General features: G+C 43.1%; 1 protein-coding gene and 1 non-coding gene across 2 annotated transcripts; both read right to left on the reverse strand.

Annotated features, from left to right (window-relative positions):
- Positions 1–86: 86 nt before the first annotated feature.
- pprc1 (PPARG related coactivator 1) lies at positions 87–11,100 on the reverse strand. Its single transcript, XM_020091912.2, has 14 exons — positions 10,888–11,100; positions 8,519–8,614; positions 8,259–8,408; positions 7,944–8,024; positions 5,769–7,851; positions 5,165–5,218; positions 4,196–4,256; positions 3,813–3,880; positions 2,880–3,588; positions 2,562–2,771; positions 2,387–2,465; positions 2,169–2,290; positions 1,742–1,893; positions 87–567 (listed from the first exon to the last, which is right to left on the reverse strand). Exons 1-14 carry the CDS (start codon positions 10,966–10,968, stop codon positions 467–469), a joined length of 4,047 nt encoding a protein of 1,348 aa, XP_019947471.2. The 5' UTR covers positions 10,969–11,100; the 3' UTR covers positions 87–466.
- LOC138413720 (small nucleolar RNA SNORA50) lies at positions 1,963–2,098 on the reverse strand. Its single transcript, XR_011246146.1, has one exon. It is a non-coding gene; the product is annotated as a small nucleolar RNA SNORA50 (small nucleolar RNA).
- Positions 11,101–13,746: the final 2,646 nt, after the last annotated feature.

Genomic DNA, 13,746 nt, shown 5'->3' on the forward strand with positions numbered 1-13,746 from the left:
CCATTCAAGTTAATGCCTGTTTCTTATGTGAAAAATGACAAAACTTATGTTTCAAAAAGATGTTAGACAAAAAACCCACAAACATGTTTTTGTTTCTCATTTTTTAATTGAGGTTTGTAGTACATTTAAATGTATTACATCCTTTCCCAGGAACTACGTAGCTCCATTCCACTTATTTTCACCCTTTTTTAAAAACCATCATCTGTCCATACAATCAAATCTGATTTTACATTTAAATAAAATTTTAAAAAAATTATTTTATTTCACTTAGTTTTTTTTTTGGACTTCTTTTCCTACTTTTCATTACAAATCTTCACTTCAATAGAAGGTGTTAGCTTGCAGAAACAAAAACAAAACAAAAAAATAAACTAATGCAACAACTAAAATGTAAAGACAGTGTCGCAGATGAGGAGCCAGCTGTTGGCTCTGAGGTAAGTGTCAGCGGCTTCCTGCTGCAGGCCTCCTGCTACCTCTTCTGATTCTGCTTGGCCTGCTTCAGTAAAGTGTCAAAGTCTAGTGCCTGAAACTTGCCCTTCACAGGCAATGGATCGTACTCTCTACTCGAATCTGAAAAGAGAAAGAGAGAAAGTCACCATCATGTACAAATAAAGGGACAAGGACAACAGCACTTGCAGCATTTGGGGTCGACTATCATCAAAATATTGCTGGAAGTCAGGATTTATAATGTCACAATGTGTTGTATACAAATCCTCCCAATCCAGTTCATGTCAACTACATTTTTCTGATTAATTTCTACATTTTTATGTTAAGCCCATTCATCTTGCTTTTGTCTGCAATGGAATGGATACAATCGGCTTTTACTAACAGGTCAAATTACTTAAGACAACAGGTGTTTGATTTGCTCCTGCTGCATTCGGCCGTGATGGAAAAAACGAGGTGAAGGCACCAATTTCTTCCTGTTTATTTCTTTTACACCTTTTTCCAATTTGACATTATGAATGGCATAGAACTTCCTTGCGGTGGTGTGTAAACAGCCATGAATGTTTGTGTACTTATGTTTTTTTTAAAATATCATGTAGATCTCATGCAACAAATTTTCTTCGTATGATGCAAAATGCAGATATGAAAAGACGAACGAGGTGAGAACCTCTGTTTCTGATTAATTTGTGACGTCGACCATGACTCACCAGTCTCCAAAAACTGAAAGGCAAACTCCTTACTGGCAATGGGAAATTAGTTAATCCACTTTAGTGGGTTTCCCAGTGTTTAAAAAAAAATACCTTATACCAAGAATTATGGTGTAAAACAGCTATTTGTTAAATCTTATCTCACTTTCTAATAATCCACGTCAAATGTGGCTGTGATATATCAGAAACAAAATTTAAAAACCCATCATGTGTAGTGTGTGCGCGGTGTACGATCGGGTCAATAAAACCTCCACATTATTTAATCAACACAAACAAAATGACCCGGGTCTCTCGTGTAGTATAAGCTATAAGCTTTAACAGCCATGAAAAACAGACTGCTGTCTTCCTGTCGTGTGATCATCCAACAGCGACCATGTGATCTGCCAAGTTTTTGAATTATTGGCAGCACTTCACAAAGTACCACGGCTCTCAGTGGCATTTAGTTTGTGGTGAAAACACAATCAGGACGAACTGCAGCCAATAACTTTAATCTTGTGCAAAGCACATCGATACTGTTTGAATGGATTAACATGGCTCTGGGAAGGAGCTACAGGAACATCTCTGCTGTCTGTCGATTTGAAGCTGTGCCTCACCCAAGTCAGCATAGTTGCTTTTGCAGAACTGTCTCCTTCCGCCAAAACACAGATCGAACGGCAGCTCGTCAGGTTTGCGCAGCTTGCTCCCATTTTCAATGGCCGTGAAGGCATGCTTGGTATCATAGTAAGTCACAAAGCCATAATTGTCCCTGTGAAAGATAAACAATATTAGTCTATTTGTCCAATTAAAAATCATGAACAAGCCTTGTTCAGTCTTGAGCTGTCACTTGTTTTTAAAAGAGCAACCTGGAGGTGTTGCCAGGACGCCCCAGTTATAAACAAGCCTTTGCTATAGCACTGTAGCTTGGCCAAAGAGGTCATGGATGAGACCCAGAAGGTTCAAAGACAGTGCAACTAGCTCATAAGATGACAGCAACCCTTGATAAACGCTGAAGAGAAATGTATGATGTGTTCATCTTCGTACCCGTGGTCTCTAAAGTGCAAGGTGCAGTCTTCGATTTCACCAAAGTAAGAGAAGCGCTCTTTAAGTTCTTTTTGGGTCATCGAACCACGGATTCGACCAACGTAAACAACCCGGCGTTCCTCCTGAGAAAAATAATAATAAAAAAGTCAATCAGATAATCTAATTTAACAATACTAGAATTTGCTTATACATGTGTACTCAGGGTAAAATTAACATACAATGGCTTTCTCCTTGCATCTCTTCACCTGCTCCACATTCACCTTCGTGCTGGGACCGTAGCTGGGTGCATATGAGGGACTGAGGAAAACAAGATGAAATCATTTTTTAACTACATGTCAAAAGTATTTGTATATGAGGACTAGCCCCTAGAGGAGCATGATTTATAAACTGTACCTGCACCATGGCGTGCTCCTACTCCACTGTGCTCGTCTCTGAGGTGATCGAGACCGAGACCGTGACCTGGAACGACTCCATGAGCCAGAATGAGACGAGGAATACGAATACTGTCTCCTCCTGGGAGGGGAGCGGGACGCAGAGCAAGAGGACCGGGATGAGGAACAGGATGAAGAGCTGGAACTGCTCTCAGAGTTACGGGGACGATACCTAAATGAAGAAAAAGGAATGCAAGAGAGGAAAATTTGTAAACTTACAAAACCTAGAAATCAGTATTAAAATACTGTACCAACAAGATGTTTCGACCGGGAGACAAACCTTTTCTTAGATGGACCACGTGATCTAGACCGAGATCTAGAGGAATGAGAGTCTGACTCTGAACCACTGGACATAGGGCTGGGAGAACGGCGGGATCTTCTCTTTCTAGACCGGCCTCCGGTCCTCTCTTTGGGGCTAGATGGGGGGCTGGGTGTGCGAGAGTCAGCATGGCGACGGTAGGTCCTCCTGAAAGGCCCTCTGCTGGGGCTTCCTCCTTTAACAGAAGTATCATTCTCCTGCCGAGCAGGAGAAGCTTCAGGAGTTTCCAGAACGGAGCTGTGATCCAGGTCATCCGTCAGTGGGAAATCTTGAGTTCTGGTTGTGATCTTAGGGTTCGTCGTAGACGGGACAGACTGTGCCAGGGCAGCTGGCATTGTCTGTGCGATGGCTGTAGTGGCTTGCATGATGGGTTTAATAGTGATGAACGATTGCGGTTTGACATTCCAGCGTCTGCCTGGCTCTCCAGCAGAAGTGCCTTTGTTGGGGAGGCAATAGTCGTGGTCCATGCACGCCACGTCAGGGTCGACAGTGGCGGCAGCGGGAGTGGGTTTACTGCGCGACTTGAATGAGGGCAGAGGCCGAGCCTCTATCTGGATAATCTTTGAGGGGCTCGACTTGCATGCTTCAGCCGCTTTGCTCTTCCCCAGCAGGGCCAAAGGGGCCAGAGGTTTCCACATCTGGTGGGGAGGAGTGGCTGGGGGAGTCAGAGCTGGGGCAAAGGAGAAAGAAAGTGCAAAACAATTATACCAAACATCTGTGCAAAGGGCCATGTGTGCAAATGTCTTATCAAAATGTAGCATTTCTAATGACTGTGCTAGTTTAATACTGGAAGTGCTGCATCCATACAAGGGCAGGACTAAAGGAAATGCGTCTATTTGAATGATTTACCTTAATGGACTGATTCTGAAGCCAAAAGATAACATGCTGAATTACCTGCAGTACTTAAGAGGTCATTTGCTCTCACTCGCTCCACAACCCTTTTCTCTGGAGCCAACTCAAAACTGCAAAGTAAGCACAGGAGTGTGTTAGCATATCGCTGGTAAACAGTGCAGCGCTCACCTCAGTTTGTCTTTAGACACCAGTCCTGTCTAGGCACAAAAAAACTAACTTAATAGGTTGCAAAAATTCAGACCTGAGTAGACCATCACTGTGGGCAGACAACAGTTGGGGTTTTACGGTAGGTCTCGGCAAAATTCACCGCCACACACTCAAACACAAACACACTGCAAACAGTTTTCACACGCCCTGGGTGTTTCCAGAGAAACCGTTGCCCCATCAGTCACACAGAGCAGCTTGAGGGCTGTAGGGTAACTCACCTTGAGTTTCCTACAGCTGCTGCTCTACCAGAGACCTCCGGCACACATTGCTCCTCTTTGGCTGAAGAGAAAGGGGACAAGGAATAAATAACAGAAGAGAGGGAGAGGGCAACACCAACAACCAACAAACTCGATACTGTGTGGGTATAACTGTCATGAATATCACATTTATTTCAGTGTATTTACAGATGAATTTCATTAAATGGTCAGTGTATTATTATTGTGGTTCATAAATGCATCTGACACGAGCGATAGAACGGGAAGTACAAGCACTTGTTCGAGTTGGGGCTTGTACATCAGCCCAAACAAAGACAGCAGGGGGAGAGTTAAATGGATTTGCGGACAGGGCAAAATTCCAGCAGCTGAGCAGGCAGGAGCACAAAGCAGCTTCTCCGCCCCACACACAGCAGCCAGCTCTTAAAAAGGGAAAATGTTGCAGTAGACCAAAAAGAAATCTGCCATTATGAAGTGCCCTACAATTGTGTTAAACACACCTCTCCAGGAGGGTCAGATAAGCTTTGAGTCCATAAGAACAGCCTGGCATCATTACTGTAGGACACTTCTGTTGGACTATAAACTCTGAGGCAGACCGTGCACATGCTATCAGCTAATGATCTAAATTCACTGATGACGGATCTCATGAATATGCTCAAAATCAGTGTATTTGTTGTGACCAGTGGAGCTCTTTAATTAAGCACCAATAGCCTGTGAAATCAAACTCCTTCTACCCACTAACCCAGTGCTGTTACCAAAGGTTGGGCTGCTGCCATATATTCCACTCCCTGCTGTCACGAAATCATGAAAATGGATAGTGCGACTACATTTAGCTTGCCACAAAACTTTCTGACCCACTCTCAAGCCATAAATTAGGCATGACAAAAAATTACACCGTTGAATATTGTTATACATGGACTGAACCGAGCACTTATTTAATCACAGTAAAAAAATTAATCTGCCATTATTGATTACCTTGGGTTTCCTCAAACTGCTCCAGTAAGCTGGTCAGATCAGCAGCTTCAATTCCTACACAAAGATCATCACATTATGAATTATACACACAGATGTTGCGTTTACATTCACGCAGACCAAAGATAGTCATAAATAAGACCGATAGTAAATGGTACACGTTCAATTACAATGGCATCAGACGACTACATGTAACATTCTTGAAAACAGACAAGCGCAAGATATATTTTTACAGTACCATCACTGTACATTATATATAATATATATAATTTCACTGCACTAACAGCAGGTACAGCATTTTTTTTTTTTTTTTAATGCAAATTAGCCCACTACTGGATCAGATACAGTGCTGGCTAGAGCTCCAGAGCAGCAGAGATGACACCGACATGGCAATTTAATTATGTATATCACTTGAGCCGTTTTCAGACATGCACTGAACTTTGGACATTTTCCTGAAATTATCAGGCTGTATGTGATAATGCAAATGTCCAAATATTCGTCCACATGAACATGTAACACGGCTTACATCAAAAAACACAGACATAAAATGGTAAATACTATCAGCTAGTTTCTAACAATCAAGACAAGCAGTCATCTTTATGCTCACCTATCTCACTGGTGAAAGCCTCAATCAGCTCCTGTGTAGGGTTCTTTGCCTTTTGGGGCTTCACTGCTGTAGAGGGCTTCTCTTTTATTTTAAGCACAACAGGTTCTGCCTTTAGACTCCGAGAGTCTAAAGGATGAGCAGCTGGAGAAGAGCAGACCTGGGTGCCACAGTCCGTTGGTCTGGATGATTTAATATCAGCTGTGATGGGGCTGTTCGATGTGGTGGCATTGGTGACGTCAGGCACCTTTTGGAAAACAACAGTGGTCTTCTGCGGGACACCGGGGGCAGTAGTGGGTTTGATTGACTCTGTAGTGGTTTTAGTGAGCTCAACAGACTTTTGAGAGTCAAGCTGAGTTTGGGTCTTTTCATCGACTCCACTATTTCCTAATGAAAGCGCAGGAGAACATTTCCCATCTGCTGATGACATGAGCGGATTGGGCTGATTCAAAGATGCTGGAGGCCCAGAACTCTGAGGTGCTGCAGGTTGAACAACAGTACTTTGATGTGTGGATAAATCCTTCACTGAATTAGGGACAGCAGCTGGAGGCTGTTCAGGTAGAGAAGGTTTGGAAGGTTCAGGGGTTTGCTGGGGTTTAGGAACAGGAGTAGCAGTGGAAACTCTGCTGGATGAAGCAATCATGTAGGCTGGTGGCACCAGTAGTGCCTCAGGGGTGGGAGGTGCCGCTGGTCCCCGTGGCTGCCAGGCAGGTTTGACCTCCTCCACCTCCTTGGTTACCTGGGGGATGGGGCGTCGAGGATCCTTGGGGGTGGGGTCGGGCAGGCAGGGAATTGGGGGAAGCTCTTTAGGAAGCTCGGGGAGGCTGGGCCACTTGGTGCTGTTGTTGTCTTTCTTTTCCACCGGTGCTGGTTTCTTCTGCTGTCGGAGTCGCCGATACTCCGCTAGGCTAAGTGATTTGGGTTTCGGCTCTGGGACTGCTGTGGCCACAAGAGGGAGGGCTTCACAAACAGGTCCCGTCATCTCAGGTGTGGTGGGACTAGGAGCAGCTGCTGGGCTCACTGAGGACAGAGTGACAGGGACAGCAGAGGGAGCTGCTGATGAGTCTTCCAGCTTCTCGGGGGCTGGGTCCGCCTGTTTTTCGGGGGATCCATCGGGCTGCTGGGAGCTCACTTCTGTGGGTGAACAGCTTGGCTGACTCGTTCTTGGGCCATCCTTTAACAGAGCCTGTGTGGGTGAAGCACATGAGGGAACTTGCACCCTTCTTTCAGGCAATAGTGTTGTAGTGGTGATAACTGTTTGTGTTTCAGTTTTGCATTGGTTTAGTTTCTTAGGTTTTACAGCGGAAGAAGAAGAAGCTGGAGTCGAGGCAACAGGAACCTTTGAGACTTTGCATTTCTTCTCTTCTTTGACTGATCTTCTATGAGGCTTCCCTGGTACTTCCTGTGCCGGTTTTCTCACCGTACCACTCCTGAGAACTCTTCCTTCCACAGGCTCTGGTTGGCTTTCTTTCTTAGATTTCTTTTTCTTTTTTCTCCTGGAAGAGCTTCTCTCTCTAACCTCTTCCTTCTGTCTCTCTACGATTGTCTCATCTTTCACATTTGAACATAGGTCTGGTGTTGCAGTGGCTGCAACTTTCACTGGAGTCTCGCTGACAATTACATCTTCATCATCATCATCATCAATGACTATATGCTCCGAACTGTCAGAGTCCACCTCTTCATCTGCAAGTTTCTGCTCATTTTCTGAAAATTGCTGTTTAAGCGGCAAAGACACCGGGAGTTCCATGTCAGGGATGGCCAATATGGGTTCACCGTTTTCCCCCTGATCCACAACCTCGAATAAGATGCCTCCTTCAGGCAACATCTGTTCCCCGTCGTCATTCTCGACACAAATGGCCATACAGTATGGGTGCATGTGTCTGACCAGGTCTCCCAGGCTAAGTGAAACGCCATCTTCACCATCCTGTTCAAACGTGACAGGAAGTGGGAGGGTTGCATCTCCCCAGGCTAACAAGTCATTGTCAGGAGATGAAACATGTCCCATTGGGCTCAGACTGAGGGAGCCATCGTCCTCTTCCTCCCCATCACTCCTCTGTAGAGAGTCTGCCTGTATCCTTGGGAGGCTCTGGATGCAGAAAAGAAAAAAAAATCCAGTCAAACTCTGAATTCTGTCACTTGTATTAGTTTACACACCAACTGATTATTGTGCAAACGTACCTTTCCAGTTGATGTGGGTCTTACACCACAAAATGCATCTTTTTCAGGAGGGGAACGGGACAAACACAGCAACCTCCTGAGCTGGAAAGTTGAAGAATAAAAAACCATGAGGACATTTCATACGCATTGACTTTAGGGGTACATTTTACTTTTACAAAGTAAACAAGAAGTATATTTATATCCACAGAAGTCAGCAGGTTGTCCTTCTACCCCACTTCACTCTCTCTGTCCTGAACTCAGAGGCCAGAAGGGTGATGTCTAGAGCAGGACTCAGTGAGACACTTTGAGAGTTATGTACGACAGCTGGACACTAACCGGAGAGTGTTCCCTGCCCTTCTGACCTGACAGCAGGTCTGAGTCAGGCAGTGTGTCAAACGGAGACAGGTTCTCATCGTCAACATTGTCGAGGATCTCCGTCAGCGCGGTTAGCAGCGTGGCTTCACTCTCCTCATCCAGTCCTTTGGTCTAAATAAAAAACATCAAAATTAGGTCAAAGCCAGAACCTCAGGGAGTGTAAACATACAACCGCACAGGGCATAAACATTATATATCTCTTAGTTTACTGAAGCTCTTACCTCTATTGTTGGTGTGTCCTCAAAGATTGAAAGGATGCAGGGGTCTAAGCAGCTTTGAAGGGCTTCCAGAGTTTCTCCAGAGCTCAGCCCTGGAGTCTGGAGGAGAGAGGGGGGGGGGGAAACCCGTTGAAAATGTGATTCAGGCAAAAACTATCTGCAGGCAGCCACCCACGAGTTCATGATTGTGGCAAGTAAAGTTTAATCATTAGAAACAGCCAGTAGACTTTCCCAAGAATCTGACAAATGCCCACTGCTTCAGTCATATGTGACCATTTTTAACAACTTAAACCTATAGGAAGCGCATATTTACAAGCTTAACTTGTTATTTTGAGTTAGGGTTTATATGTTCTTTGTCTGTTAATAGGGTTTTTTGGTAGTTTTTCCTTAATATTGCTGAGGGTTAAGGACAGAAGATATGGCACCTTGTTAAGCCCCATGAGACAGAAAATGTATGAAGTTATTTAGTAATATTTATGGTTTGATGATACTATTGATTTATGAGTTTAATTGATTTATAAAAAGGGAAATCAAAAAATTGATGGCTATCTGCATTTCTATAAAATATAAGTTGGGGACGATTCATGAGATATTTCTTGTTCCTTCTCCCTATTTGTTCCTAGAATGCATATTTCTGTAAAATTGTTTTTTGGGGTTACAATGAAATTAATAAAATCAATTGAAGGATATTTCTAGGTTTAGCCACACAACAAATAGATAAACAAAATCTGTCAAGGTAAAGTCAACTTTCAAAACTGGCCTTTTATAAGAAAATGTCACTTTGTGCAAAAGTCTTACAAAAGTAGGGCAACCCAACTTATTTATCTGGTTGTTGGAGCAAAGAATAAGTGTCAGGGCCTTGAAAATGAGAGTCAGGAAAGGAAACCCCACAGGGCAGCAGAGAGAGCATGCTTTTAGTTCCAGCTTGAAGAAGAAAACAAAAACCCAGTGGCATTTACAGAAATATACACCAGAGCACGTATGTACTGGACATACTCCAATACACAGTCTTACTTAATATAAGCATACATTATATATAACGTAAAATACACAGAATCACATAATCATGGAATGTAGAGTTAAAGTCTTAAATTGTCTAATAAATAAACATTAAACAGCTGAAGTCTCTAATAACTTCTGATTCAAGTCAAATACATGCACAGCACTAGCTCAAGCTCAGAAGACCATCATAAGATAAATGACAACATTTTGTTATTTCCTCTGAAAACGCAGAGGCCTTTCATAGTGACCCACGTGTTGCTGTCTACACGCAGACATGTTTGATCCTGGCCTCACCCCGTCCACTGGGAGGCCACCGTGCCCACGTGTTGCACTACAACAAACCCCACCAGGGTCCTCATCCCCACCACATGTCATGTATTTTTACAATCACAAACCAAAGAGACCCCCATTTTAAATCCACAGCAGTGACCCTAAAAGTTAGACCAACAAAAGATAACGACGCCTACTGACAAACCCCGGTGACGGAGTGCATGTGCAGTGATTAAACTGAGTCTCTGCTGCGCATGTGTGAGGGAATCCAACATGTGATCCTCCACGACTGAACCACATGAGGACACACAGGTTTTGAATGAAAGGTTAGCATGGTGCTGCAGAGTGACGTGTGTGACAGAATTAGTTGTGTGGATATAAAATAAAATAGCAGAATGACTGAACGTGTGCATCACCACTGAGACACTGATGACACAGTACTGCAACGTGCTGGCATGAAGCCTATAAACTACACCAATGGACGGAACTGTTCCACAAAAAAGCCCCTATACACTGTTCAGCACAGTAACTAAGTACTCATCTGTATTGAAGCACTGACTGATGGAGTACTAGCATGTCGCAGTGTTGGTTACCACGTGTTATGAATGAATCGATGGCTAGGACACAGCGTACCATTTAGCACATACACGCACCGATACATCTTAAATGAGCGTTGCACTGAAGGATCACACAACTGATGCACATGCCAGATCGACCAGCAGTAAAAATACACAACTGTCACATCACTAGTTTTAATGTGTGCTTATTTTGAAAGGGAGGAAACCTGCGTCGGCGGTTGAGTCCTGCTACACCGAGTCACCAGCTAGCATTACCACACTGCTACAAAACCACCATGTAATATAATGTAGCCTTACGTGTTGTGTTATACGTACACATCAAGAGAGTTGTGTGGCTGCTAGCACACGAAACGTTGTGTACTTTTACTATAAGTTTCACTCGTGAGACCACGGTTGCATCCACGTGTCACTTTTCCACGCGTACACACAACACGCGCTGCCCTGCTACTCAGAAACAAACGCACACATTTGCTAACAGTGGGGTTACGTTGTAGAGAATAAACCACACAACTCGTCATTTACCTCGTCTAGTGTGTCCATGGAGAAGAACTCCACGTTGCAGGCAGTTAAAGTCTCCTCGCCTGCTCCCCACCGCGCCGCCATCTTGCCAGTGTACTCCTCTGCCCCGGCTCCGCTGCTTTCAGAATGAACAGTGACGACGACTCACACACACGTTCAACACACACCGAGCCGGCACGAGGAAACGTGGGTCGCACATTCCCGGCAAAATGACGCAGAGTGACGCAGCGAGGGTGAAAGGTTACGTAGACCACGTATGTTTGTAGTTCTATTGAGTGAGAGGAGACGGCGCCACACTGCGCTGTGGTGGTCTCATGGACTGTACATGAAGGTCTCATAGACTGTACATGAAGGTCTCATAGACTATATGAAGGTCTCATAGACTATATGAAGGTCTCATAGACTGTACATGAAGGTCTCATAGACTGTACATGAAGGTCTCATAGACTGTACATGAAGGTCTCATGGACTATATGAAGGTCTCATAGACTGTACATGAAGGTCTCATAGACTGTACATGAAGGTCTCATAGACTGTACATGAAGGTCTCATGGACTATATGAAGGTCTCATAGACTGTACATGAAGGTCTCATAGACTGGAAGGTCTCATAGACTGGAAGGTCTCATAGACTATATGAAGGTACATGGACTATATGAAGGTCTCATGGACTACATGAAGGTCTCATAGACTGGAAGGTCTCATAGATTGTACATGAAGGGTGCTCTCCTCTGTGTATCTGACTTAATTACACTCCAGGATTAAAGCCACTCTCTTTTATTGAATACAATGGCAACTGTGGCTGAAACAACTCTGTAGATAGGTCAAATGTTAAAGACTTTTTAGGATTGAAACTAGTAGAGCTCGTTTTTAAAAATCGTTTTTTTGTTAGTTTTTATTTACTTGAAGGTTCAGTGTGTAGAATTTTGTGATATCTAGTGTTGAAATTCCATGTTGCAGCTGAACACCCCTCATCTCACCATCTTCTTTCAAACATGAAAAAGAACCTGTGGTAGCTTCAGTTGTTATAAAAACTCAAAGGTGTTTAGTTTGTCCAGTCTGGACTAATGTAAAAAAACATGGCGGCCTTGATGTAAATATAAAGTATTTAAATACAAAGGAACTTTGTACAAACTTTTCTGGGGTAAATAAAACTACGATTCATACAATTAGGTGAAACAAACTAGTGAAAACATCATGAGGATTATTCTACATTAAATATCTGCCAATAGTTTCACCTAAATCTTACACACTGGACCTTTAAGCTATATAATATACTTTAGCTAACGTTTATATATGTATTACCTTAGCTATACTTTATCTGTCCATTACCTTAGCTTTACCTTAGCCACACCTTACCTTACCTTATCTTAACTGTACCTTAGCCACACCTTATCTGTACCTTACCTTTCCTTAGATTAGTCAATCAGTAACAATTTAAAAATAACAATAAGGCAAGATTTTTACCACTGTTTTTTGATACTGTTGTGATTGGAGTATTGTTTAGATATTTGAAGCTAGAAGGGCACTCAGAAGAGTGCGTACCTCCGCCATGTCCTATAACAGTCCCATTTTGAAACCACATTTCAAATCACGAGATCCACATTTTTATTTGGATCCACATCCAAATTGCACACAATCATAAATAATCATGGGCAACTTTTTAAAATCTAGATCCACAAATTAAAATTTTTAAAAAAGGTTAAAGAATGTGAAAAAAGACAGTTCCTGGAACCGCTCCCTGATCCGGATCCAAACCAAAATGTAATGGGTTCCTTCTCGGGTCATGCCCCCCCCAGAATACTTAATGGGAATAAATGCACCTTTTTCACGGCAGCCATTTTAAACATAGGTGTTACTCATCACATTAATTAAGGCTCTGTCCAAATAGAGCACAACCTTAGTCAATATGATGAGTAACACTTGTGTTTATTTCATGTCAATATGGCCGCAGTACAAAACGCTGACAAAAACAGATCCTCCTTGGTGGAGGTAAAAATACTCCAGTGATCGTATGGTTAATGTTTAGCGAAATCTATTCCGGCTCTCTTTATTCTGCATATGAAGAAACATTTTATTTTACTTTTATTTTACTTAAAGTCACAATTGTTGTTGAACATCTTTTTCTGAAAAAAGACATCCCTCTGTTTTCCAGGATGGCTGTAGAAAGTCATAATTTCTGTATATGAAGCTGAGACAGAGGTTACTGTAGGTCCACCTGTTGTCATGGGACATAGGTCCAATACTTAGGTAATGTGTTGACGTTGGAAAGTGGAAGCTAAGGTAAGATTATTCAGGTTTGTACCAATGTAATGGTATAACCCCTATAGAGCCTAAATTTACACAAGGGAATACCACTATGAAAATATGTATTCCCCTCAGAGCTGTGGAGGTAAATTAAACAAAGGATGGTGGTTGATGTCTGTTTAGCACTGAGTGTAACATATAAAAGAAAAGGTATGTCGAGTGAACAAGAACACAGACTGTGAAACTCAGAGGTGGGGATGAAATTGGGTCAAAGACAAAAGTGGGGGCGACGTGTTCCTCATTAGGATCAGTACAGCATGGCACAGAAAAGCCATAGGCAATTCCCATTGTCCCATAGGCAGAAATGGATTAGAGGTGAGCCCACACACAGACACACTCTGTGGTCCTCCATTTACCACTCTATCTGTGTCTCTGTTTTACATTTGTCATCTATTCTCTGCTATGTGAAAAATCAAACTGCCGTGTTTTCCCACAAGTTTTAAAAATCCTTCCACATTCCCTGACAACTTCCTCACTGTAGCAGAGCTCTTCAGTAAACTTGTGTATGCACAGCACACGCAAATCTGAGAAAGCATCCTTGTTGCCAAGCAGTGTC

The sequence above is a fragment of the Paralichthys olivaceus genome, chromosome 14 (genome assembly GCF_024713975.1).
Source record: "Paralichthys olivaceus isolate ysfri-2021 chromosome 14, ASM2471397v2, whole genome shotgun sequence".
Taxonomy (NCBI): Eukaryota; Metazoa; Chordata; class Actinopteri; order Pleuronectiformes; family Paralichthyidae; genus Paralichthys; species Paralichthys olivaceus.